This window comes from Phyllostomus hastatus, unplaced genomic scaffold, assembly GCF_019186645.2.
Source record: "Phyllostomus hastatus isolate PE091 unplaced genomic scaffold, TTU_PhHast_1.1 phas_contig_210, whole genome shotgun sequence".
Taxonomy (NCBI): domain Eukaryota; kingdom Metazoa; phylum Chordata; class Mammalia; order Chiroptera; family Phyllostomidae; genus Phyllostomus; species Phyllostomus hastatus.
Window position 1 is genome coordinate 25,174,057 of NW_025333737.1, and position 27,614 is coordinate 25,201,670.

General features: G+C 40.9%; 1 protein-coding gene across 8 annotated transcripts in view; it reads left to right on the forward strand.

Annotated features, from left to right (window-relative positions):
- Positions 1-4,123: 4,123 nt before the first annotated feature.
- Positions 4,124-27,614, forward strand: part of SPAG9 (sperm associated antigen 9) — a 117,247-nt gene continuing 93,756 nt past the window's right edge. For all 8 annotated transcript variants that reach the window (XM_045836638.1, XM_045836642.1, XM_045836639.1 and 5 more), the window contains exon 1: positions 4,124-4,515. In XM_045836638.1, coding sequence (XP_045692594.1) covers positions 4,213-4,515 — 303 coding nt within the window. In that variant the 5' untranslated portion in view covers positions 4,124-4,212. The remainder of the gene's footprint in view (positions 4,516-27,614) is intronic.

Below are 27,614 nucleotides of genomic sequence, written 5' to 3' on the forward strand. Positions count from 1 at the left end.
AATTGTCATTTCACACTGCCGTAAGTGGAGGGCCTTGGGAACCTTTTTTCTTCCTCTTCCAGTGGTGAGAGACCCTTTCTTCCCATGCGGGAAAATGTAGTTTGTGAAGCCAGAAAAATTGATTCACATAGAAATACAGTCACTGTAAAAGTTCCAGAAGGCTGGACAAACAACAGGGCTAGTAATTTTAGTCTTACAGTGATTATAGTTGTGTTTAGGAAGAAACTCCTCCCTTCCTGCCCTCAATAACTCCTCCCCTCCCCTGGTCCATTACTGTTCTCACTATTTTTGCAAGGCCAAAGACTCTCTTAAAATGGAACTTCCTTCCTTTTAGGAATCAAGTGTAAACATTTACTCTGAGGTCTGTAACATGCTCTTTTTCCTTGAATGACTATTAGTCTTTTAAAAATTATTTATTGATTTGAAAGAAAGAGAGAGATTTGCTGTTCCACATATTTATGCACTCATTGGTTGATTCTTGTACGTGGCCTCCCTGGGGATCCCAGCCTTAGCACCTTGGCATATTAGGATGACGCTCCAACCAACTGAGCTACCCAGCCAGGGTTAACTCTTAGTCTTGAGCAATAATCTTAGTCTTTGGGATTACAGGAGAGTGCTGGGTATTTATCCACACTTTTGAATACAGAAGTTAATATTCCTGCCTACATAATCAGGAGCTGACTAAGGGGAATGTTTCTCAAGGTCCTTTCTCCTTTCACTTCCAACAACAAAGGAGAATCATAGGATTACAGAATTGCAAGAAACCTTTACAGATTCTGTAACACACCTCTTCATTATGCAGATGAAAAAGCTAAGGGTCACAGTCCCTTATTGCAGTGGCTGGCACCCAGTAGGTACAATATTCAGCAACTATTCCTTTATTATTTCTGACCTACGTTGTTCAGAACAGCCAGTCTATATTGGAATATGAGGTTCGCAATTTAAAAACTGTTTCCTTTCCACTCTATCTCACTGAGTTATGTACTTCCATTTGGTTTACTATAAAGTCATTATAGCCATAAATTTAACAGCTTTATTGAGATATAATTTACATACCACACAGTTCACCTTTTTAAAGTGCACGACTCAGTGCTTTTAGTTTATTTAGAGCCATGTGTCCATCACCACAATCAATTTTAGGACATTTTCATTACCCCCAAAACAAAGCCCATACACATTAACCGTCTTATTTTCCCTCATTCCCCCATTTGCCCTAGGCAACCACTACTTTCATATGTGGTTCTTTGTGCCTGGTTCTGTTACTTAGCATAATATTTTCAAGGTTCATACGTATTGTAGCCTGGACTTCATTTTTTACATAGATTTTCACTTTTAAAATATTAAAAAAGTATATTTATTGATTCTAGAGAGGAGAGAGAGGGAAACATGGATTGGTTGCCTCCTGCATGAGCTCCAGCCAGGGGCCAAACCCACAACTTAGGCATGTGCCCTGACTGGGAATTAAAACCCGTGACATTTTGGTGCATGGGATGACCCCCCAACCAACTGAGCCACACCCGCTGGGTGACTTCATTTTTTTTATTGCTGAATAATAAATATTATATGTATACATGGTATTTTATCTATTCAACAGCTGATGGATTATTTGGCTGAATTTTATTTTAAACAAATATGATCTCTGATAGCCAGTAGGAGCTTCAAATCTAGACATGAATATTTATCTCATATCATTTTATGTTGAATTTATACTAAAAAAAGCACACTTAGTATGATTTTATTATGTCATACCTGAAAATCAACATTTTCTTTTCTCTAAGTTTTCTGATGGGTATGTTAATATTGTGGAAAGACAAAGTAAAATCTTGCCCAAAGTTTTTCTGCTCATTTGACTCCAAAGGAAAACAAAGTCTATGTAGTTTGTGTGACAGCCCTCTGGAAGAGAAAGAAGACAAAACAAAAATCCAGGGATGTGGGGTATGAGGGGACTAAATGGTAATGGGAAAAAATTAAAAGACTATACATTTTATTTTTTAATAGTGTTCTCTCTTTTTTTAGATTTTATTTATTTATTTATTTATTTATTTATAGAGAGCAGGGGAGGGAGAGAGGGAGAGTAACATCTGTGTGTGGTTGCCTCTCATACGCCCCCTACTGGGGACCTGCCTGCAACCCAGGCATGTATCCCAACTGGGAATTGAACAAGTGACCCTTTGCTTCACAGGCCTGTGCTCAATCCACTGAGCTATACCAGCCAGGGTTAAAGATCATATATTTTTTAAAAAGAAAAAAAAGATCCAAAGCACGACTCTTTTTTCCTGGTTTCAAATGTGAGGTTTAGAAGAAAAAAGTCATCATTTGGGGCTCACACCCAACAAGGTCATTGGCCTTGCTAAGATCCAGCCATATACACAAACAATATAAGGACGGTGTGGGGGAAGGGTGAGAAAGGGGGACAGTACAGACCACAAATTCAGCCCCATCTGACTTTATATAGCTTAGTATTTTCATTTTTGTCTTTGTGTTTATAGGTTGGCCCTTGCTCAACCTCCACATGTTTTCGTGGGTCTCCAGATGTGTCCAGATTGGGAGACTTAGTTCTTGCTTGGTAGGAAGAACTTGAACTTGTAAAGGCCAAGTTGGGGATATTTGTGATTCTGGGAGGTGGCTGCTTCCCCCACTAAACACTTGTTTATCCAAGCCCTGCCCCTGGCCAGCCTCAGAACTCCTGAGTCACCTGCTGCGGAGAGAAGGGGCTTTTGGGAGTGACTTCCGTTCCATTCGCAGAAGCTAGATGAGAATGCCAATGCCAGGAAGGGACTCTTGACTCAGGCCGGCCTAAGGCTTGGGTGCTGTGTCATTCCCCACACGTGATGCTCTCCTAGGCGGCGAAGACCTCGCTTATCACGGGGCTTTTCATCCCAGTTACACTACCCCCTTTCTTCTCTAGTTCTCAACCCCGCACTTCCCCGCTCCGCCTCCTTTCCAGACCTTAGGAACCGAGAGAGGCGGGAACCAGGAAATGCCACTCTCCCAAGTTGGCCGGGGAAAGCCCAGAAACTCAGTGATTGGGAAAGTGCCAAGATCTGGCGTTACATTATCCTTCTCCAGAATGCTTTGCACTTCCTGTCTTAGTCTATCCTTACTCTCATTATCCCCATATGGGATCTATTGATCTATCCTATTCGAGACCGCCTTATCACTCAGATCTTGCCTTAGTTACTGCTGCTTTCTCTGTCCCTCTGTTTTCCACTTTTCTCTGAGCCTGCAATTCTCAATCAGAACTGGTTTGAGCCTCCGATCAGCCGCCTTCCCGTTCTAGATGAGTGACCTTGAGGGAAACACAACTTTTCTGGGCCTACTTTGCTTGTCCGTAAAACGGCGGCCAAACGTCTAACTCACGACGCCTGCTGTGAGGAACAAATGAGAAACTCCTTTGTGAGCTGTAAAAAACAAGAGAAATGTTAGGTACATTAATCCTGGACGACTGGTTACCCTTCCAGAACCCCTCCCTTTCCTTTGGGACCCGCCCAGCAAATCCCGCCTAGTGCAGGCAGGCCTCCCCATCCTCCTCTCGCGGTCTGCCCCATTGGCGAACGCAGTGTCCGCGCGGCGCCGGGTGTTGACGCCTGGTTCCGCCTCCGCCGGCGCACGAGGACGCATAGGCCCCTCCCCTAGCCGCCCAGGGCCTCCCGCGGGGCCCCGCCTTTCGGGCTCACACGGCGCGGGCCCCGCCCCACGTGTGACGTAGGGTACGGGTGTTCCCGACGCCCAAGCAGTTGGTGCAGCGGCAGTTGGAATGAGTGCGCTTCCCCAACTCCTCCCCTGCTCCTGCCGGGGCTCCCAGTCCGCTGGGCCCAGCCCCAGCCCCAGCCCCAGCCCCGCCGATCCCTTGCGGGGCCGCCCTGACCCCTCAGTCTGCGACACCTGACCCCGCCTCCGCGGAGGCCCGGAGACGAGTAGGCTCCGCCTCTGGCCGCGCCTGGTCTCCCGCAGGCCCCGCCCCTCGGGCCGACGCGGTGCGGGTACCGCCCCGCGGGTGACGTGTGGTGCGCGCGGCCCCGCCGCCAAGCAGTTGGTGCAGCGGCGGTTGGGCTGAGTGCGCTCACCCCACCCCTCCCCTCCTCTGGCCCGAGCCCCCACCCCGTCGGGCCCAGCCCCAACCCCAACCCCAGCCCCAGCCCCGGCCGGGCCGGTGTGCGGGCCCGTGCTGCCCCCTCAGTCGGAGACGCCCCCGGCCGCCCGCCCGCCACCATGGAGCTGGAGGACGGTGTGGTGTACCAGGAGGAGCCCGGCGGCTCCGGGGCCGTGATGTCGGAGCGGGTGTCTGGCCTGGCCGGATCCATCTACCGCGAGTTCGAACGACTGATCGGGCGCTACGACGAGGAGGTGGTCAAGGAGCTGATGCCACTGGTGGTGGCCGTGCTGGAGAACCTGGACTCGGTGTTCGCACAGGACCAGGAGCACCAGGTGGAGCTGGAGCTTCTGCGGGACGATAACGAGCAGCTCATCACCCAGTACGAGCGGGAGAAGGCGCTGCGCAAGCACGCCGAGGAGGTGAGGGCCGGCCGGCCGGTGGTGAGGGCGGGGCCGGGTCCTAGGGCGGCCAGGGGTCGCGGCCCGCCGGGAGGGTGGGCGCGCCGGCGTCCGGCCTCGTGGAGGCGGGTCTGAGGCCGAGGCTCCAGAGCCCAGCCCGGCGGCGTGAGGTCTCCGGGACCCCGGGCCCCGGTGTTGGAAGCCGGGGGAGGCTAGTGAGCGTCCAGGAAAAGGGAGTGAGATTAGGAAGGCAAGGCCCGGGGAGGAAGCCGCAGTCTGGCCTGAGGGTACAGGGGTTTGGCTGCGGTAGGAGATTTTAGAATGTCTGGTTGCCTTTTGTAGTTTAGGGAAGTTTCCGACCACCTTAGGACAGTCAGATGGCCGTTCAGACTTTTACCATGGGGGGTTGTGCTTTTAAACACTTCTGTCCTGGATATGTAACTTTCTCTGGTTTCATTGCCTTTCCGAGGGTTACTGCTTTGGGAAGTTAGAGACCTCCCTCTTTCGGTCAGTTTCTTCTTGACGTTTTAACCCTGTTGAGAAATAGGTTTCATTTTATATTTTACTTGCTTTGGTTGACACTTTGTTAACACTTGGGTGTTGTATAGCAATACTCTGTAAGCATAGAGAGTATACAATTTTATTTTATTGGTGTCCCACACCAAAGCATTCCTTCGTATCAGGTGGTAACCTTGGACAGTTCCCTTTAAAAACCCTCTGTTTGTTTATGAAGAGGACTTGCGGGGGCGGGGTTGAGGAGATGGTAGGTGACTATTGGCAACCCTTTTCAGACTGCAATTTCCAGGTGTACTTGGCCCGCTGGTAAGGCTAACACCTCAGCAGTGACCTCAGTGCCCTCACCAAGGTCCGTGAACCTTTTGGAGTGCAAGTGATAAGTCTTTGACTTTTTGAGACAGTCCAGGATTTTTAGCTTTCAGGCTGTCTTGGCCTGAAACTGCCTAATTTAGGCGAAGTGTCCTATTCATCTTTGTTCTCTGAGCATCTAGCAACACCTAGCTAAATACATGGTCATGGAAGGAATGGCATGTTACCTTTCAAAGATACTTGAAAAGTTTTTAGGATCTGAGGTTTCTTTAGTCGCTCATTTCCTCACTAAGAAGTACCACTATTTAAACTTTTGTCGCTGCTACCCCTCTTTGTACCAGGTCAGATAGGTCTTTTTCTTTTTCTTTTTTAAGCTTGACTGTAGTGATGATGCTTAGTTCTGATTTTTGTGATCCACTTGCCTCAAAGGAATGCCATTGAATTTGCCCAACAAAATTGACATTATATTAGGAACTTATGGGGAAGGAGGAGTTGCAAAAAATCTGAGGGAGGGATAATAATTTCCACTAGTTTATTAGCACTGTTTATAGAACAGAGATCAGTACACTTCTGAGATGGCGTGCCATGTGCTCAGACAGGCCATTGCCTATGTGTGGAGTACCTGGGGAGAGAGAGACTGGGGAATTCCCTCACACACACAGGTGAGGAGCAGTCCCAGCATGGCCTGTAACCTTGAGTGAAAGAAATACTCTCTCCACCCTTCAATTCCTGTCAGTCTGTGTAAATACGGGCAAAATGCCAGGGTCACACAGGCCAAGAAAACCATCTGCCACAGGTTGCAGACTCAGAAAACAAAACTAACTGCTAGAGTCTGGATTGTGTATTAATTTTTTAAGTAAATGACTTAAAAAAGAGGTTATCCAATGACTTTTGTAATTTATAATTTTTCAGACACATCTATAAATGCTCTATGAAACCTTTGGGCAAAGGGCCATGACCTGAGACTAGAGACCATTGGTGAAATGTAGATGAGCCAACTCTCAGACCACAAACATAAAGTACCTTGTTATCAGTTTTCACGTAAGATCATAATTCAAGTATTAAAGTATTATTGGTACCCAGAAATTTCAGTCTCTTAGGCCAATATGCAGAAGTGAATTTTGTGTTTAATGTTCTGTGAGTGTTTTGAGTGTGGCCTTAATATGGAAACCGAGTCTGTTGTTACAGCAAAAGTATTTGAAAGTCTGGAAACTGCCTGTCACCAGAAAGTGTTAAGTAAATTCTGAGCACCTTTGTGGAAAGTTAAGAGGGTACATAAACGTGAGAATGTTTTAGGAGGTATGAAGTGCTATAATAATCTCTTGCTTGCAGGAATTCTCAGCAAGGAATTAGAAATTTACTCTTTATTATAGTGATATTACTTGAGTTGAATACCTTCTGTCTTTTTCTTTTATTGGCATTTTTGTGTGTGTGTGTGTAGAGTTAGGTGCTGTTTTTTTATTTATTTAATTTGTATTGTATTTTTCCCCATTACCACTTAGTCACCTTGTACAGCCCCCCATCCCCATCCTGTGCTGCTGTTTTGTGAATCAGCCTGCAGGAGTACCGATTTTTTGTGTGACCAGTTTCAAGTGCGAATCAAGAAATCTATCTTGCCCTGACTGGTGTGGCTCAGGAGGATGAATTCCGTCCAGCAGACCTAAGGGTCCCTGTGTGGATTCCTGGTCAGGGTATATGCCTGGCTTGTTGGCCAGGTCTGTGGTTGGGGCGTGTGGTAGATTTGTGAGAGTTGCATAACCAGCTGCTAGCACATCCATGTTTCTCTTCCTCTCTTTCTCCCTCCCTTCTCCTCTCTATACAAATAAAAATATTACAAATAAATAAATACATGGTTATGTTTTTGTTTTTTTTTTTAAGAAACTTATCTTATTGTCTTATTGATCATCACTTGCCCCTTTGGGCTCCCTGCTCTGGCCATGTGTGTTTTGGGCTTTTTTTTTAAGATTTTATTTATTTACTTTTAGAGAGAGGGGAGGGGAGGGAGGAGGAGAGGGAGAGAAACATCAACGTGTGATACATTGATCCGTTGCCTCTGTACACCCCCAACTGGGATCCTGGCTGGCAACCCAGACATGTGCCCTGGTTGGGAATCGAACCAGCAGCTTTTTCATTCGCTGCTGGCTCTCAATCCACTGAGCTGCACCAGCCAGGGCAAAAGTGAGAGTTTATTTAGTGTGATTGGATGGAGGAAGATGGCACATAAAATGAAGATGCACCCACTTCATCTCCCTTCCCTCCTTCCTTGACTGATAGAAGCATAGATAAAGAGATTGGGCTGGAGAGAGAACTTTGCTGGAAAGAAAATGGTGATTTTGTGACTGTTGTTCTATGACTTTTTGCCTAAAAAAACTTGGGGTAATTAAATGCAGAGGTGAAATACACTATTGAGAATTTTCTAATTAACTTTTCCCCAATGAGTCAGCACTTAAAGCACTAGCAAAATCAATGCTTTATGTGAAGACTGCAATCAAATGGTTTTCTTTGGAAGTGTGTGAACTTGGGAATGATAAGATTCGTGGGCAGAGAAACAGGTGTTGAGAGTCAGTGTTCTTTCTATTGATGTTGTACTTCTCATTCATTCATGAAAATACTGTAACTAAAACTTGAAGTTATTTTTGATTTGTTTGCAAACTAATTTACAATGACTGTTAAGTTCATCTCTTTAACAAACACTTAAAAAGGAAAACTTGAATCTTTCTGTTTTGTGACTATCAAATGGCAGGAGTAAAGAGTCGTTTTCCATGCTTACGGCTTTAATTTGCTGGTGGTTATTGAGGACTTAGGAAGTTAAGAAGCTGAAATTTTACTTTTACTTCAACATTATTTTTTGCCTTTAGCATAGTTGTTATTTAAGTTAGTGATTCTGTCAGTTCTTTAGATTTTTAGCCTTAATTCTATCAACTCTAGTGTCCTAAGAATGGAATGTTGCTGTAGTAGGTTTTCTTTCACCGAAGCGGAGCAGCAGGGGAAGAAGGGTCGTGTAGTGAGTTGCAGAGGTGACCCGTCAGCAGTTGACAGATTGCTGATCCGTGAATGGTAGTTAACATTTGACATCTTACATGTTTGGGTATGCATGTTATTAAAGTTTTCAGATGCTTTTTAAAAGTGAAGTCCCTCTCTGTGGTTCCTGTTAAGTGTTTTTGAAACCAATATCTTGTGGTATCTTCAGTGAACTAAAAAGATTTTTAGTTCAAGAATTGACTCAGGTGCTTGCTTAATTTTCTCTGTGGGTTTAGTTAGTGCAAGGGTCAGCAGCTTTTCAGAGTGTTGTCTTAATTTATTCATTCAGGCTTAAGTTTAAGACTGTTCAGGCTACATTTTAGTGCTTGGTTGATCTCTGTATTACCTAAAAATACTAATAAATTTAAAAACACACTTTTTGAAAAACATTTTCATATTCTAAAAATTACCATTGTTTTTTTTGCTGAGGCATTTGAATAAGCTGCACACTGCCCCTGCCCAGAGCAGCTATGCCCTTGCCCCTAGTCAGTTCCTAATTCCAGACACTTTCTGAAATGAATGATCTGTTTGTTCTCTGAGGGTGTCTGTGTAGGTGGTGGTGGTGGCAGTGGCAGCAGAGGTGGCGGTGCTTTTCGGAGTGGTGCTAAGTTAATCATTATTTAGCCCTTAAGACAGATCTTATCCTTTCTTTTTCTTCAGTTTTCTGAATCCAGGTGTGTAACTGAGATACGATGATAATGCCCTTGCTGTAGCAATACTTACATTTTTACTTAGTTAAAATTACACACACAAAAAAAGCAAAAATGGGTAAAGTATCTAGATGGATTAGATACCTCTCATCAGAGGATGAATTAGTAGAGTAAGGACTACTCATTAGATTACTTTCATATGTGTCATAGGTCACAGATCCAATTCTGTGCCTATGCTTGGTTTGGTTTCTGTTACTTGGACTTCTTAGCTTACCTTTAACTACATGCTGCCTACTTTAATCATATGGAAACGTAGGTTCCCAGGCGAGCTTGTACTAGAATCTGGCCAAGTGTGTGTTCTTTTGTTCTGTTGACTAATGGCTGAGTTATTTTAAAAACACCTTTTTGGCTGTGCTCAGCACTCATTATGAGTACAGCTGTTACCTAAATAATTAGGTTGAGATTAAAAAATATGTATCAACATAGGCCCAGTTTAATACTATATGTAATGTGTCTATTCAGAAAGCTGTTGTTTAGGAATATGTGTGTAAATTCTAAACATTTCAAAGGCTGGCCAGTGTTATTTAGTTATTAGTTTGAATGCAAGCCTGTGTTTTATTCACTTAGGAATTCTAGCGTCTAGTAATCTGGTCTAATAGGTGCCCCCCAAAATGTTTGAACTGAACCATTGGAATTTATATATTACTGTAAGAGAAGTTGCAAGTTTAGGATATGAAATTATTATTAGGAACTTTAAAATATTGTTCTTTAAAAAACATTTTTTAAAATTTATTTTTATAGAGAGAGGAAGGGAGGAAGAGAGAGAAACATCAGTGTGTGGTTGCCTCCTGTGCACCCCTTACTGGGGATCTGGCCTGCAACCCAGGCATGTGCCGTGACTGGGAACCAAACCAGCAACTCTTGGGTTCACAAGCTGGCACTCAATCCACTGAGCCACACCAGCCAGGGCTACATATACATATTTTTAAATTGCTAAACTACTTCAAAGTAAATTGCAGATGTTATGACACTTTACCCTCTAGTGCTTAATGTACTGATCTTATAAAAAATGAGAGCCTTCTACCACATAATTGCAATAATTGCACTACTTTTCTATAAGAAATTTAAATCTGCCCTGGCTGGTGTGGTTCAGTGGATTGAGTGCTGGCCTGCGAACCAAAGGGTCACTGGTTTGACTCCCAGTCAGGACACATGCTTGGGTTGTGTCCAGGTACCCAGTAGGGGGTATGTGAGAGATAACCACACATTTGATATTTCTCTTCCTCTCTTCCTCCCTTCCTTCCCCTCTCTCAAAACATAAATAAATAAATAATCTTCTTAAAAAAGAAAAGCTGTTTAAATCTGAGATCTATAAAACAATTAAACTTGGTTAAAAATTTCAATTTAAAATTATTGTATAAAAATATCATGGATCATTTTCCCTTTGAAACTGATATACAAGAATTCAGAAACTGACCCTATGTTTAATGTTCTCTTTAGTAACTTTTTTTTAGTCTTAATATATTTTCCAGGATTTCTGACTGCTTACCTGCTCCACTAGGGTTACAGAGCCTAGGAATAATTTTTTACTTGTAATTTGAAGTCCTATTGATTGGATTCCCTGCAAGGGATAGGTCTAGAATTTTTGTGATTCTGGATTCTATTATTGTCCTTTAAAATGTGTTTTTACTCGCTCTTCCTGCAGTTATTTTTTTAAGGGCTGGGAAGAAACTTCATGATTTTCTAGTTCTATCCTATCCCATTACTATAGGTAGATAGAAAGAGAAATAGACACATAGATGATCAGAAAGAACAAATATTTTTTGAGCCAGGCACTGTTTTAGGCTTTGGCAATGTAACCACAGACAAAACAGACAAGGAAGGTAGCCCATGCTTTCTTGGAATTTGTATTGCAATAAAGAATAAATGAACCAGTTAATTACAGATGATGATAGATGCCATGCATACAAAAAAGATGATGTGATAGAGGCAGGTGCTTTGACGCCTGCCTCTTGTTTACAAACATGTTTGTAAAAGGGTGAGCTGCCCACAAAGGGAATAATTAACCTCATTAGAGGAATTATTTAGATTAGAAACTTTAGGAATATGTAGTTGTTTGTCCTACTTGTTATTTTTGAAAATTCTGAAGAGTAAGTAGCTCTCTAATTGAATGCATTTCTTCTTTTTTCTGTCTCACGCATCTTCTCATACTTGATTTCTCAACAATGTCTAACTCTTCTTGGTCACTGCTTCTTTAAGAAACATTAAATTTTGGTTCTGTGACTTGGACATGTCTTAGTTTTCCTCTTAATCATACTGGTTTTGGTGTTCCTTGGCATTCTTTCTAAGGTCCACTTTAGTTCTCACTTTGCACACTGCAAGCTGATATTATTCATTCCAATGAGTTCAGTTCCCATTTTTGGACTGCTCCAAAATGTATTATCTTATTCATTCACTTAACAGGTATTTATTGTCAGCTCTGCTCCTGGGACTGTGTCCGTTGGGGTTATAGTGGTGGGTAAAACACACAAGATTCTTTCCTCATGGAGCTGACAGCTTAAGACTTCGAGGGCGATCTCTTTTTGGAGTTTTGCATCCATATTATTGTTGTTTATTGGACATGAATGTCTCCTGAATGATACTGAACTCTTCTCTCTGCTTCATTCTTATTGATTGCTACTTTCTTTTGTTTCCAAATTTTAAGTATTTCTGGAATCTCTTTCTTTTCAAATCCATTTCTAGTACTCTGTTTCAGAATATGCATATCTCTTGCGTGCTGAATCCAAATCCCGTAGAGTTGGAACTTTGTGTCATTCTGACTGTGCACTAGTGTCTGGCATGTAGGAAGTAACCGATGACTATTTCTCAGTAAATGAATGAACAACTAAAACTGTCTCATAACTGATCTATCTGCTTCCAGTATTGCCATCCTGTAAACTGCCCATCACACTGTACCCACATTTCTCCAAAATGGAAATTTGATCACATAATTTCCACACTGAAAAGCCTTTAGTGGCTTTGTCTACAGTTTTTAAAAAATATTTCATTTATTTATTTTTATTTTTTTATGTCCAGGTTAAAGTCTCTCATAATTTTTTAAGCTTGTTTTTTATTGTAACTTTTTCCATTACCTTTGTCCCCTATTTATTTATTTTTAGAGAGAGGGGTAGGGAGGAAGAAAGAGAAGGAGAGAATGTTGATGTGAGAGGCATCAGAAGATTCATACACACCCTAACTGACTGACCCGCAACCCAAGCATGTGCCTTGACCTGGGATTGAACCCGCAGCCTTTTGCTGTGGGATGACGTCCAACCAACTGAGCCACACTGGTCAGGGCTCTGTCTACAGTTCTTAAATGACTGAGGTACCTTACGTACAAGGCCTCATAATCTGGGTGCTCCTTTTCTTACCAGCCATATCTTTTCCTTTTTGAGCCATACTGAATACTTTGAGTTTGTTTTGTGGAACATATTCTTTCCAGGCCTCTTTAAAAGCTGCCTGTAGGCTGGGAGCTCTCTTTCTCTTCTGTTGACTGCCTAACTATTCATCCAGCAGATTTCAATTCTAGGATGCCTTAAATTTTTTTTTTAATTTATTTATAGAGAGAGGGGAAGGGAGGGAGAAAGAGATAGAGAGAAACATCAATGTGTGGTTGCCTCTTGTGAGGCCCCTACTTGGGACCTGGCTTACAACCTAGTTATGTACCCTGACTGGGAATCAAACCAGTGACGTTTTGGTTCACAGGCCAGCACTCAGTCCACTGAGCCGCACCAGCCAGGGCTAGGATGCCTTTTATGAACACCAAGTATGGATTGTGTTCATCTTACATCTTTCCATAGCATACCTTTCTTCCCCTCTCAAAAGCACTTAAATTTTAAAAATGATTTTATTTATTTATTTTTAGAGAGTAGGGAAGGAAAGGAGAGAGGGAGAGAAACATCAGTGTGTGGTTGCCTCTCACATGCCCCTTCCTGGGGTCCGCAACCCAGGCATGTGCCCTGACTGGGAATCGAACCGGCAACCCTTTGGTTCTTAGGGCTGTGCTCAATCCACTACCAGGGCATCACTTCCAATGTTATAGCAAACTAACCTATTGCTTTAACTCTCTTAACACATGGCTGGGGTCTGGTAGCTATTTACTAGATACTGTTTGTTGGTTTGTTGGATGGATAGATGGATGGGTGGATGCATGATGGATGGATGAATATACTAAAGGTCGAATGGCAAAGCCTAACTATTTAAAGTTCTCTTTTGTGCATTCAAGGTGTTATCCTTACTGTTGATGCCAAGTTATGCAAAAACTTCCAAAAAGTTCTTCAATAAGTCCTTTGACTTTTACATATACAGAAAAACCATGACTTCTGACTACAGGTATTGCAGACACTTCACCTACATTGTCCTGTGCATAGTAGATGTTGTAGAAATATTTGTGCACTTAAAAAGCGAAATACTAAGATCATTGGAACTACTGTTAGAAGTATTGTAGGGGTTACTTCTCATTTGCAAAGGTTGGGCTAGGTGATCTTAAAGTCATGTTAGCACCATGATTCTTGGATTACTTTAAACTTAATAGTGGTTTTCTGTTGTATTCTTACTTATTTTAGCCACAGATATTTGCTTCTAAGTTAATGGCTAAGAAATAAGTTGGTCTGTCTGAATAAATTTTCCATGCAAATGAAGGTTAAGTGCCAAAACTTAAATTTAACTATTTGCTTAGAATCTTTTGATAGACATTTGTAATTGGATACAGAAGTAGTACCCTATAGTAAGTAACAAGTAAAATGGTTAGCAAAACAGCATTTACATTTAAAGAAAAAATTAATCTGAAGAAGAAAAATTTAATCTTGGGCACTGAAATCTATATTGGTTAAAAGCCTCTGCTAAGCTATTATGGTTTAAATAAAAGTTCTAATTTTAATGAACAAATCCTCAATTTGAATTTAATTTCAGTTACCCATTGTCCTAGCCCCATTTTTTTTGGGGGGGTGGGAGTTTCCTGCTACCTATTCAAGAACATACACCTTTTAAAAAGTTAAATAGTTTGTCAGAAGTGTGGAATCAAATAAACAGGCTTTTGTAAAGCCAGAAGAGTAACTTTTTAAAAAGGCTATTGTTTCTCTATGGTTCTATTATGAAAATAGTGAACTTAGACATGTTTGATGTCACTTGGGAAGCATTTGATAGAAATTAGTCATTTGTCTCTCTGTTTAGTTCTCCTTAAAGAATACTTTTGTGCTGGAATAGGAATTCAGACAGTCATTTACTCAATTTTAACCTCTAAAGTAGCTGAGGGACAAGTGGTAAACAAAAGGTTTTTAAATAGCTAAAATGAATGTCTCAGACTGCAGTGGAGTTCATGATCTTCGCCTATTGAAGAAACATTTAAAGACAAAGTACTAGCCCTGGCTGGTGTAGCTCAGTGAATTGAGCTCGGGCTGCAAACCAAAGTGTCGCAGGTTCGATCCCCATTCAGGGTACATGCCTGGGTTGTAGGCCGTGACCCCCAGCAACCGCACATTGATGTTTCTCTATCTCCCTCCCTTCCCTCTCTAAAAATAAATAAATAAAATCTTTTTTAATCATTGTTCAAATACAGTTTTCTCCTTTTTACTCCCAATCCAGTCCCCCCTCCCACCCCTAAATCTTTTTAAAAAATTTAAAAAAGACAAAGTACTTAGGTACCCTTATTATTATTACTATTTATTATTATTATTATTATTATTATTATTATTATTATTATTATTATTATTTTAATCCTCACTGGAGAGTGCTTGCTTTGGCAGCACATATACTAATCCTCACTGGAGGATATGTTTATTGTTGTTGTTGTTAGAGAGAGAGGAAGGGAGAGAAGAAGACAGGGAAAGAGAAACATCTATCAGTTGCCTCCTGTATGTGCCCCTAACCAGGGATCAAACCTGAAACCTTTTGGGTGTATGGGAAGATGCTTCACACTTAAGTAAAATAGTTTCTTAGCCCTCAACAGGTTATAAACAGCAAATTAAGAGGGCATTTTAATTTGAGATAAATACTTATCATAAGTATCTCTTAAGAAGGATTCTGAAAATTACAAAAAACAATAGCGTACAGTGGCCAAGGGCAAGGGCCATAGGGTGAGATTTTCGTAATTCAGATCCTGGCTCTGTTACTTCCCAGTCGAGTGATCACCGGCAGATTTCTTAGCGCCAGCCCTCAATTTCTTAAATGTAAATAGGGGTAAGAACAGTAACAATCTCATAGGATTGGTACGAGGATTATACAAGAAAAATGAACCTTTCAAAGCTCCAGGCAATAGGTTAATACATACTAAATGTTATCTATATGTCTGACTTCCATTTCCTGTTCATCTAATTTATTCACTTATAAAATAGCTGTAAATTAAACGCATGGGACTCGGAGTAGGGTACAAGAAGGACTAGGCCAGGGTTCTGTCCTTGAGGAGCTCCAAGTTTGGTGGTGGGGGCTGATGTAAATAGGGCAGCCCTAGGTAAGCATTCTAAACAAGCGCTGTATGTATAAGGTGCCAAAAGCCTAACTCAGGCTGAGGGACGGCTTTGCAAAGATAGCGTGGCGTGATAACTGGGTTATATGTCCTAAAGCCAAAATCCGCGTGCTGTATTCAAACAGTGATAAAAATATGACTTTTTAATATATGTTTGTGTAGTATTTATTAGTTTTCCATATACAGACATGCCTCGGTATTCATCAGTTTCAGAACTCAGCAAACCCTGTATTCATCGCATTTTGATGAGAAAAAAATGTTTAAGCATTTTGTGCTTGCTTGGGATTTGTCGCACTTGCTAGAACTTGTATGAGTCCGGACCCCCCCCCCGCCCCCCAGAGAAAATGCCTCATTGTCCTGTACTCATCAGTTTCTGCACTTACCATGAGTTCCAGAACAAATTAACAAGTGCCGAGATAACACTGTATTATTTAAAATATATACCAATACTCCTGCCACATAGGAGAGTGGCAAGAATTGAGGTTGAATAGATCAGGGGTTGGAAAGTGAAGGACAGTGTTGTCAAATTAGGATTCTTATCTTGAAGGTGTCACACATGATAATGTATGGTTATTTTTCATTGAATCCTCGCCTTGAGGATATGTTTATTGATTTTTAGAGAGAAGGGGGGAGAGAGAGAGAGAGAGAGAGAGAGAGAGAGACATCGACATGAGAGAGACTGACCAGTTGCCTCCTCTGAAGGCCCCAGCTGGAGATCCAACCTGCAGCTTAGGTATGTGCCCTGACCAGGAATTGAATCCGATACCTTTGGTGTATGGGATGATGCTCTAACCATTGAGCCACCTGGCCAGGGCTGCAGTGTGGTTTTTAATCATGATTCACAGTGATTCAGAATGATGATTCTTACCACCAAGTGGTATTTTTTTAATGTGCTTCATTTTGAGCATATAGATATATGTGAAATTCTAGAAACATTTTTTAATAAAATAGATATGATAAAATGTTTTGGTGCTTTAGTTTTTCTTAAAAGTATGCCTATGAAAGTATGAAAAGCATGGCTATGGTTCTTAGTGATACTGGCTAACTAACAGTGCTAATGTTGTTGACTTTGAAAATTTTCATTCCACAAAAGACTGCCTTTTAGAAAAAGACTATATTCTTTCTTCTTGTGAAAATTTCACTTTATATAGTTGCCACCATATTTCTTCCTTAAAAATACTGTTATTGAGGTAAAATATAAATAAAGCTTACCATTTTAACCATTTTTAAGTGTACTAAGTACACTCACATTTTTTTTGCAACCATCATCACCCTTAATCTCCAGAACTTTTTTTATCATCACAAACCGAAACTCCTTACCCATGAAGCAGTAGCTCCACTATCTGTTCTCCTAACACCTGGAAACCACCATTCTGTGTTCTGCCCCATGAGTTTGACTCCTTGGTATCTCGTAAGTGGAATCATACAATATTTGTCCTTTGTGTCTTACTTATCTCGCTTAGCATGTTTTCAGGGCTAATCCATTTTGTAGACTGCATCATAATTTCATTCCTGTTAAGGCTGAATAATATTCCATTATATATAGTCTATATAAGTCTCTTATCACATATATGATAGGATAGTTTTTCTCCTCTTCTGTAGGTTGTCTTTTTACTTTCTTGATGATGTCCTTTAAAGCACAAGAGTTTTTAATTTTTTTTAAAGAGTTTTTAGAGAAGGGAAGGGAGGGAGAAAGAGAGTGATATCAATGTGTGGTTGCCTGTTGTACACCACCTAGTGGGGACCTGGCCCGCAACCCAGGCATGTACCCTGACTGGGAACTGAACTGGCAACCTTTCGGTTTGCAGGCCAGCACTCAATCCACTGAGCCACACCAGCTAGGGCAAGATTTTTAAATATACGATATTATGTCATCTACAAGTAGAGGTAGTTTTACTTCTTCCTTTCTAATCTAAATGCCTTTATTTCATTTTTCTTGGCTAATGCACTGACTACAACCTCCAATACAATATTGAATAGACATGACAAGAGTGAAAATTTTGTCATTTTCCTGAACTTAGGGGGAAAGTATTCAGTCTTTGACTATTAAGTATGATGTTAGGTGCAGGGTTTTTGTAGATGCTCCTTATTTGTCAGAAGCTTTTTCTGTAACTATTCAGATAAACCTGTTCAGAAGTACTGTTCAAATACATTTCTAGGTAGTTGTGATTTTAACGTCTGGGAAGATTTACTTTTGATAAGACAGAAGTAATTTTATAACTCAAATTAAATTTGAGTAATATAAAATTAATCCTTAAAAGAGGCATGTGTGTACACCAGTAGTGTATAAGAGTTATTTCTATGTATTTGCCAACATTTGGCACTATCAGGCATTTTGATTTCTATTGCCAGTCTGATGTGTGTTGAAATGACCTCTTGTTTAATTTCCTTTCTCAGATCACTGGTGTGGTTGAGCATATTTTCTTGATGATTCTACTTTTCCTTTTCTGTGAATTGCCTGTTTCATTTAGTCATTACCAGCAGCAGTCTGTGCCTGGCTGTATCTAAATTATACTTTTATAGTGGCTTTATAGGACTCCCTGATGGTCATCAGTGGCTGCTGAGACCACTGCATGAAAAGGACTTGGGAATCTGTAGTTTATTTTTTTAAATCCTCACCTGAGGATATGTTTATTGACTTTAGAGAGAAAGGAAGGGGGAGAGAGAGAAAAACATCGATCAGTTGTGTCCTGTACACACCCCGACAGGGAATCCAACCCGGGGTTGATGCTGCAACATTTTGATGTACGGGAAGATGCTTCAACCAACTGAGCCACCTAGCCAGGGCAGGAATTGGAATCTGTAGTTTCTTTTATTTTTTAAAAATATTTTATTTATTTATTTTTAGAGAGACAGGAAGGGAGGGAGAAAGAGAGGGAGAGGAGCATCCATGTGTGCTTGCCTCTTGCGCGTCCCCTACTGAGGGCCTGGCCTGCGACCCAGGCATGTGCCCTGACTCGGAATCAAATCAGCGACCTTTTAGTTTACAGGTAGGCACTCAGTGCACTGAGCCACCCCAGCCAGGGCAGGAATTTGTAGTTTAAAAGAGGCCTGAGGCCCTGGTAGAGTCGCTCAGTTAGTTAGAGCATCATCCTGATGTGCCAAGGTTGCTGGTTCAATCCCTGCTCATGCACATTATAAGAACTAACCATTGAATGCATAAGTAAGTGGAACAACAAATTGGTATTTCTTTTTCTCTCTAAAATCAATCAATAAAAATGTTTTTAAATAAAATTAAAGGGATCTGAGACACGTAACACCCAAATGCAACTTACAGACTTTGGGGCCTGCCCATACAAGCATTTACGAGACAACCAGGACAATCTGAGCAGAGACCGGATATTCCCTACTACCTCATTGAGGAGTGGAGAATGGCACTGTTCTGACTCAGTCCTTCAGCATGTATTAGCTAAATTTTCTTATAAAGCAGAACTTTTCCCTCATCAACTGTTTGGTTTACCCCAAAGTATAGTTTGTACAAGAGAAACAAAGTGCTAGATTCCTCAATTTTTGTACTTTATAAGTTCCAAGAGCTCTTCCTTGTTCTTATTTTCCCCTCAAACCCCGTTTTTAACGATAGCATGGATACAATCACTTTTCTTTGGTCTCTGAGTATATTAATTATATTTTCATTTTTTCCTGCTTTGCCTGTTTACTCAGAGTACCCCCCGCTTTTTTATAGTTTTGGTCTCTCTCTTCAGGCTGGAGTCTCAGTTGCTTGATAACCCTTAATTATCCCTTTATGTTTTAAGAGTGAGGCACTAAAAAAGGAGAGCCAGAAGCTTTGTGTGGCTGGATGCAGTTTGTTGCCTTTGGGAACCCAGATTTCAGTACCCCATGGTCTTTTCTCAGAGACATTTGAGTTTTTCCAGAGAAGATAATCTCTTTGGAGGTGGGGGCAGTGGAGTGCTAGATAAGCCTAGTCATCACGGAAACCTGGGAAGGGCAGGAAGAGGAAGGGGGCTTGTCAGTTTCCTCTTCAGCGTAGAGATTTTCACTTCATTCCTTTCTCTTCTTTCGGCTGTGCCTGGCCTCCGCTAGTATAGAGTTGCTCTTACTGAGTTTCTTCAGGAAACAAATTTCCTCTCTTCTGTACGGGTAGGCAAGGAGGGCCACCTGGCTGCTCTGGAATGGCTCTGGGGACCTACTAGGGATATTACTAACTAGTGCTTTTAGACTTCTATTCTTCCCCCATTTTCAGTCCCACCCTCACCTCAATTCCCTAATTACATAGTTTTCATTATATGGATCTATCATATTTACTTATCCACTATTTTTTAAAGTATCTTTAAAAATTAATCTTGGGAAGAGAGGGAGAGAGAAATATCAATTTGTTGTTTCACTTATTTTTCTACTCATTGGTTGATTCTTGTCTATGCCCTGACTAGGGATCGAACCCACAACTTTGGTGTATTGGAATCATGCTCTCACCAACTGAGTTATTTTGCCAGGGCCTTACCCACTATCTATTGATGGACATTTAAATTATCTTCCAGTTTAAAACTATTATAAATTGCTATCCAACGAATATCCTTATACAGACTCCTTTGTGCATATACAGTTGATTTTTAAAAAATATTTTATTTATTTATTTTTAGAGAGAGGGGAAGGAAAGGAGAGAGAGAGAAACATCAATGTGTGGTTGCCTCTCACGTGCCCCCCACCAGGTACCTGGCCTGCAACCCAGGCATGTGCCCTGACTGGGAATCGAACCAGTGACCATGTGATTCATAGGCCCGTGCTCAGTCCACTGAGCTACACCAGCCAGGGCTACAGTTGATTTTTAATGATAGGAAACCTATTACAAAATTTTGTCATATTTTAAATACCACTAATAATTCTATTTCAGCTAATTTGTTAGCTTTTAATTATGGAAATATCCAAGCATTAAAGTAGAAAGAATAGTATAATGAACTCCCATGTACCCATTGCTCAACTTTAAGAGTTAACATCATTAAGCCAGCATCTTTTAAAAGATTTTATTTATTTAGAGAAAGGGGAGGAGAGGGAGAGAGAGAGGAAGAGAAACATTGATATGTGAGAGAGACATCCATCGGTTGCCTCTTGTATGTGACCCAAACAGGGACTGAACCTGCTCACCAGGCATGTGCCCAGATCAGGAATTGAACCCGTGACCCTTTGGTTTGCGGAAAAACACACAACCCACTGAACTATACCAGTCAGGGTCAAGCCAATATTATTTCATCTGTCTGTCCTTCTCAGCATTTGCACCATAATTTTAAAATTCATCGATTTTGCTATTACAGTTATCACAATTTTTCCTCCTTTGCCCGCCCAATACCCATTTACCCTCCAGCAATCCTCTCCCCCTTAATTCATGTTCATGGTTGTGCATGTAAGTTCTTTGACTTCTCCAATTCTTGTACTATTCTTCACACCCCCCTGTATATTTTGTATCTACCAATTATGTTTCTTAATCCCTGCACCATTTCCCCCTTTCTTCTCTTCCCCCTCCCAGTTTATATACTCCAAATTATCTCCATATCTGTGATTCTGTTCCTGTTCTGGCTGTTTGCTTAGTTTGTTTGTTTAGATTCAGTTGTTGAGAGTTGTGCATTTGTTGCCATTTTAATGTTCATAGTTTTGAAATTCTTCTTTTTCATAAATAAGTTCCTTTAACATTTCATGTAATAATGGCTTGGTGATGATGAACTCCTTTAGCTTTACCTTGTCTGGGAGCACTTTATCTGCCCTTCGTATAAATGATAGCTTTGCTGGATAGAGTAATCTGGCTTGTAGGTCCTTGCTTTTCATTTCTTTGAATACTTCTTGCTAGTCTCTTCTTGCCTGCAAAGTTTCTTTTGAGAAATTGGTTGATTGTCTTATGGAAACTCCTTTGTAGATAACTTTCTATTTTCTTGCTGCTTTTAAGATTCTCTCTTTATCTTTTACTTTTGACATTTTAATTATGATTAAAGATGTGTAGTCCTCTTTGGGTACAACTTGTTTGGGACTCTGTGCTTCCTAGGCTTATCTATTTTCTTTATCAGATTAGGGAGGGGTTTTTAAAATTTTTTTTTCAAATAAGTTTTCAATTTCTTACTCTTCCTCTTCTTCTCCTGGCATCCTTATGAGTCAGATGTTGGTACATTTGGAGATGTCCCAGAGGGTCCTTATACTGCCCTGGCTTGTTTTGAGTTCTTATTTCTTCCTGCTATTCTGGTTGAATACTTATTTCTTCCTTATGTTCCAAACTGTTGATTTGAATCCCGGCTTCATCCCCTCCACTGTTGGTTCCCTGTAGATTTTTCTTTATTTCACTTAGTGTAACCTCCATTTCTTTCTGGGTCTTTTTAATTTTGTTGCCGTACTCAAGGAGTTCTTGGAGCATCCTGATCACCAGTGTTTTGAACTCTGCATCTAATAGGTTAGTTATCTCCATTTTGTTTAGTTCTTTTTCTGGGGTTTTGTTCTGGTTTTTTGGAGGGGGGCATATTTCTTTGGCTCTTCAATTTGTCAGCTTGCTTCCCTGTGTTTGTTTCTGTGTATTATTGGATAGAGCTGCTTTGACTCCCTGTCTTAGTAGCTTACGTAGCCTGTTGTAGAAAAGGCATCTGTAATTCGTGTGGGGCAGAGTCTTAGGTAATTGCCAGGGTCGGGCAACCTGCTTTGTGGCGTTGTGTGAGGGATGGGCTCTGAGAGGGGACGTTGCTGCTGCCTGGTTTCTGGAGGTTTGCCTGGCAGTTGTCCTGTGCGACTGGAGGCCTTCCAGCTGCAGGAGTGGGTCTGAGTAAGAATTAAGTCTGGTGGGCCCTGTAAACTGAGTCTCCTGAAAATCCGGCAGTTTCTTCCACCACCACAACCCCCACTGGGTTTTACAGCCAGAAGTTATGTGGGTTTATCTTTCTGGTGCTGGAACCCTGGGCTGTGTGGTCTGACCTGGATCTCCCAAGGTATGCCTCCTGATTTTTATCTACCACACGTGAACGTGGTGCCGCCCTTCCACCGCCACCGCCTCTCTGCCTGTATCTGCGCCTCCTACCCATCTGGCTTCTTTAAATCCTTGGTTGTCGGACTTCCATGCAGCTCTGTTTTCTGACGGTTCTGGATGTTACTTGTTTTGAAGTCTAGTTGTAGTTCTTTCTGTGGTTGTGAGAGAAGGTGAAACATGTTTACCTATGCCTCCATCCTGACCAGAAGTTGCACCATAATTTTAAAGCAAATCAGAAAACTCTGCATTAGTATATCTCTGAAAGATAGTTTTAAAAATCACATCTAAAATTTATAGATGATTATTTCTTAATAACATTTCATCAGTATTCACGTTTCCCCAATTGTCTCATTAATGTAGTTTTGTAGTTGATTGTTTCAATCAGGATTGAACCAAGATAGTCCACATGTTTACATTTGGTCTAATATGTCTCTTAAGTTTCTCTTACTCTGTAATAGTACTCCTCCCCTTTCTAAAACTTTTTAGAAAATTGTCCACATTTTAGATATATGGGGGCTGAGGGAACCATATCTCTCCGGCATTATTATTATGGTGTATCCTCTAATCTCTTAAAAGATGCTGCACTGAAAAACAATTACAGTTAACTGAACTTAACTAAATAGAATAATACTTGTTTAATATAATGGAAATATTTTCCTCCCCCAACTCTTCAGAGTAAATGAAGAGGATAATATCTTGGTGGATACTTTGCAATAAAATCAGCTCTTTATTTGGTGGTATTATTTTTTAGATAATTACTGTATTTAAAGCTACTACTTTAAAGGGCTTTTTCCCTTCTTTTTTGTCTTTTTTGTCCAATAAGCAACAACCTCTAGGGATTTTCTTTTAAACTTGAGGAGCTTGCCTTTCAAAGTATTCATTTGTTTTTCTCTGGAACAGTGGGGCAAACAGCCCCTATAGGCCATCTGGACTCGAAGCCATTTGCTTCATCACAGAGCTTGTTCTTTTAGACCCTGACATAAGTCTGTATTGTCTGCTGCCTTCTTTTAACAGTGTCCGGTTGCTCCCAGGAGAGTTCTGTCTGAAGTTACGTCAGTGTTGTTGCTGGCCGATTAGTTGAGAGGGAAAAGGGTATCTGGTTAAGATGTGTTTATCATACATGCTAAAAAGCCTACTGATGGGCTCTTACCCCTTGCCTAATACTATTTTGAAAAGCATGTGTGTGAGGGAGAGACTAAAGACAGGGGTGGGGGAGGTGGGAGTTGGAGGGAGATGCGTGCCCTGCACCAACATGCCTGAGGAATCTGACAGACTCTCCTGTGTTGGAGGGGAGTAACCAGAAGTTTCCAGGGGAAGGGTGGTTTTATAATTTGAAAAACTGCCACTTTCCCGCCTGCCAAGTGTAGTTTCAGGGTGTCCAACTTTATAAACTTGAGCCACACAGGCAAGAAGTTAAATCACATTAAATCAATTATGAATACCCATAGGCTTCTTATGACCATTAATTTACTTTTTTTCCTTCTTCAAAATGTGTCTGGTTAGGGCAAAGCCTCCAAAATCCTATTTACTTTGCCTAAAAATACTGTGTTATATGCAAGTTATGGTAACAAAAGGAAACCACATTGTTTGGAAACTCTGTTGTAAATACATACCTTTAAAATATAGGAAAAAATGAAGTCTATAAAATGAACCTATTTGTACAGTCTGCCATATAGGCTTTTTGGATGGATTCACACTTCTGTATCATAGTCCTGAATACGTAACTCTTGTGTTTTAGCTTTCAACTTAAACACATCTAATGTCATGGTGTACGGCATGAATTGTGTATAATTAAAATGGAATTATCCCAGCCCTGACCAGGTAGTTTAGTTGGTTAGGGTGTCACCCAATAGGCCAAGGTTGCAGGTTCGATCTCCAGTCAGGGCACAGACAAGAAGCAATCATTAAGTGTATAAATAAGTGGAATGACAAATTGATGTTTCTTTCACTCCCCCCATCTCTAAAATCAATATATTAAAAAAACTTTTTTAAAGGAATTATTCCTTCACATGATTTTCTTTTCCCTCAGTATCCCATTTCAGAGTTTGAATTTGATTAACTACAGTTAGAAAAATACTTATAATCTGCCCAGTGAAGAATAAGTATTTGGCCCTGGCCAGGTAGCTCAGTTGGTTACAGCATTGTTTGGATATACCAAGGCTGTGGGTTTGATCCCCAGTCAGGACACGTACAGGAAACAACCAATGAGTACAAATGGGTGGGACAACAGATCAATGTGTGTCTGTCTGTCTCTCTCTCTTTCTCTCCCCCATTACCTCCTTTCTCGCCCTCCCCCCCTTTTGTGTCTCTGTGTCTCTCTTCCCTTCCTCTCTCTCTGTTTAAAATCAATAAATTAAAAAAAAAAAAGAGCCCTGTCTGGTATGGCTCAGTGGATTGAGTGCCAGCCTGAAAACCAAAGGGTTGCTGGTTCAATTCCTGGTCGGGGCACATGCCTGGGTTGCAGCAGGCCAGGTCCCCAATAAGGGGCACATGAAAGACAACCACACATTGATGTTTCTCTCCTTCCCTTTCTCCTCCTTCCCCTGTCCCTAAAAATAAAGAAAGAAAATCTTTAAAAAAAAACAAAGAATAAACACTGTGCTTGATAATAAAAAAGAAAAAAATACTCATCATTTTTTATGTAATAATAATGATCATTTTAATGCTTGATATGTCAAGCTTTTCTAAGATGAAAAGCAAGTGATTAAGGTTCACGTGTAGCTCTTAGGCCACTAGTAAAGAGGTATAGGCCTATAGATTGTATACTCCCCTTTCCTTTATTATTTTTAAGATTTTATTTATTTTTAGGGAGAGCAGAAGGGAGAGAGAGTGGGGGAGAGAAACATCAGTGTGTGGTTGCCTCTCACACATCCCCACTGGGGACCCTGACCCGCAACCTAGGCATGTGCCCTGACTGGGAATCGAACCGGTGACCCTTTGGTTTGCAGGCCAGCACTCAGTCCACTGAGCCACACCAGCCAGGGGTCCTTTATTATTTTAAAATATGTAAATAATTGATGTAAAATATGTAAAAAAAATCGATTGTTTTTAAAAAACAGCAATTTCAGATTACTTAAGGGTATAACTATAAAAAGAAAGGTAAAATGACCTTGAATCCCACCACTGCTGAACAGCCATTACCAGCATTTTTAATATACCCTCCAAAATTTCCCTTTTGCCTACTTATTCTTCCAGTTTATAAAAGAGACTATTTTTAAAAAGTTTTTAAAAATTAATTTTTACAGCCCTGGCTGGTGTAGCTCAGTAGATTGAGCACGGGCCTGCAAACCAGAGGGTCGCAGTTCAATTCCCAGTCCAGGGCACATGCCTGGGTGGCGCCCAGTAGCGGGAGTCCCCAGTAGCGGGAGTGTGAGAGGCAACCACGCATTGATGTTTCTCTCCCTCTCTTTTTCCTTACCTTCCCCCTCTCTAAAAAAGTACAGTAAAATTTTAAACAAAAGTGACTTTTACAGTTTTTCTAAGTGAGGGAGATCATTGTTGATTTCTTATAGAACTTGAAGATGCATTGAAATTGAGTGCATTGGTTTTTTTGAAAGCTTTTATTTTATATTTTTAGAGAGAGGGAGAGAGAAACATTAGTGACATGAGTGAGATATATTTGTTGCTTCTCTATTGCCCACAATTGGGGACCCACCCTGCAACCCAGGCACATGCTGGGACTGGGAATTGAACTGGTGACCTTTTGGTTCACAGGCTGGCACTCAATCCACTGAGCCACACCAGCCAGGACAAGAGTGTGTTGTTCTGTGTTTTATATATTTACCTTCGTGGGGAAGGAACCTATTTTCCTAAGATTCCCAAAGGAATTCATGATGCCAGAAAGTTTAAAATTCAACATTTAGAATAAAAAAAGAAAAAAGCCATACCATGATGAGAAATGGCAATTCGTTTTGTAGTCTCTCTGTTTTAATTTGCTAGAAGGAGAGGCCTGGGATTATGCATTTGCATAGACTATTTTCATTATTGCCAGTCCTTTCCTGTGAAGGGAGATTACATAACCAAAAGATTTCCATTTGGTGATAAATAGCTTGGCCCATCCAAGAACTGTCACACAACTTTGAGGAAAAATAGATCTTTTCCTTTTGTCATATTTACTTAAGATTATTGATATAGCTACAAAGTCTTAGTAGTTGCAAAAAAATGTGAAGCATTTTGAAGACTGAATCATCTACGTAGGTCTAGGTAATGCTTGTAAAGTAAGCATATAGTAGTGACTGCTGAACAGTTATGGATTATTTATGCCCTTCTGTAGCCAAACTGGGTCACCAAGAAACAAAGTAGACACAAAGTCTTGTGTCTGTGTGATGTTTCTTCTCTCTGTCAGAAAAGTGTTCTGAATAGGCAGAATAGTGGTACAATTGTTTTTTACCCCCAGCTTTATTGAAAAATAATTGACATATAGTGTTGTGTGAATTTAAGGTATGCAGTGTACAATGTAACAATTTATACACACACACACACACACATATGTAAACGATTACAGAGTAAGGTGGGTTAACATATCATCACTTCCCATAGTTACAAATATTTTTTTTGTGGTGAGAACTTTTGTGTGAATTTTCTTAGCAACTTTCATATGTGCAGTAGAGTAGTACTGCTAACTGTGGTCTTTGTGCTGCTCTGCATTTCATCCCCAACTTACCTTCTAGCTGAAAATTTGTGCCCTTTGACGTTCGCCCACTTCCCCTACCCCCTCTCCATACCCTTAGTGGTAAAGTTTTTGTTAGGAGTTCAGTGGCACAGCATTTTAAGTGTTACTTGTAAACATCTGCTCCATATTCTTTAATACAACATTTATTCATAGCACCAAAAGCTAAAATAAGAATTTCTAGTTACTTACCCAGATAAACAGATCAGTTAGCCAAGGGAGCATCATTTTCAAAGCAGGCCAAAAAATAATTACATTTTCTTATTAATACTAAGTCTTTGCTTATATCACCACCTAAAAATGTTGAAATAACTTACTCGAACTTCACTAGCAACATGTAGTTGCTACTTTTCTGTACATTGTAACCTTTGCATCACCTGCCTGCATTCAGTTTGTAGCCAGTGAATCACACCCTTGGAGGGCAGGGATGGTGCAGTACTCACAGTCATGTTCTGCTCGCCTGGCCTGTCGGAAGTAGACATTTCTTGAATGAATGAATGA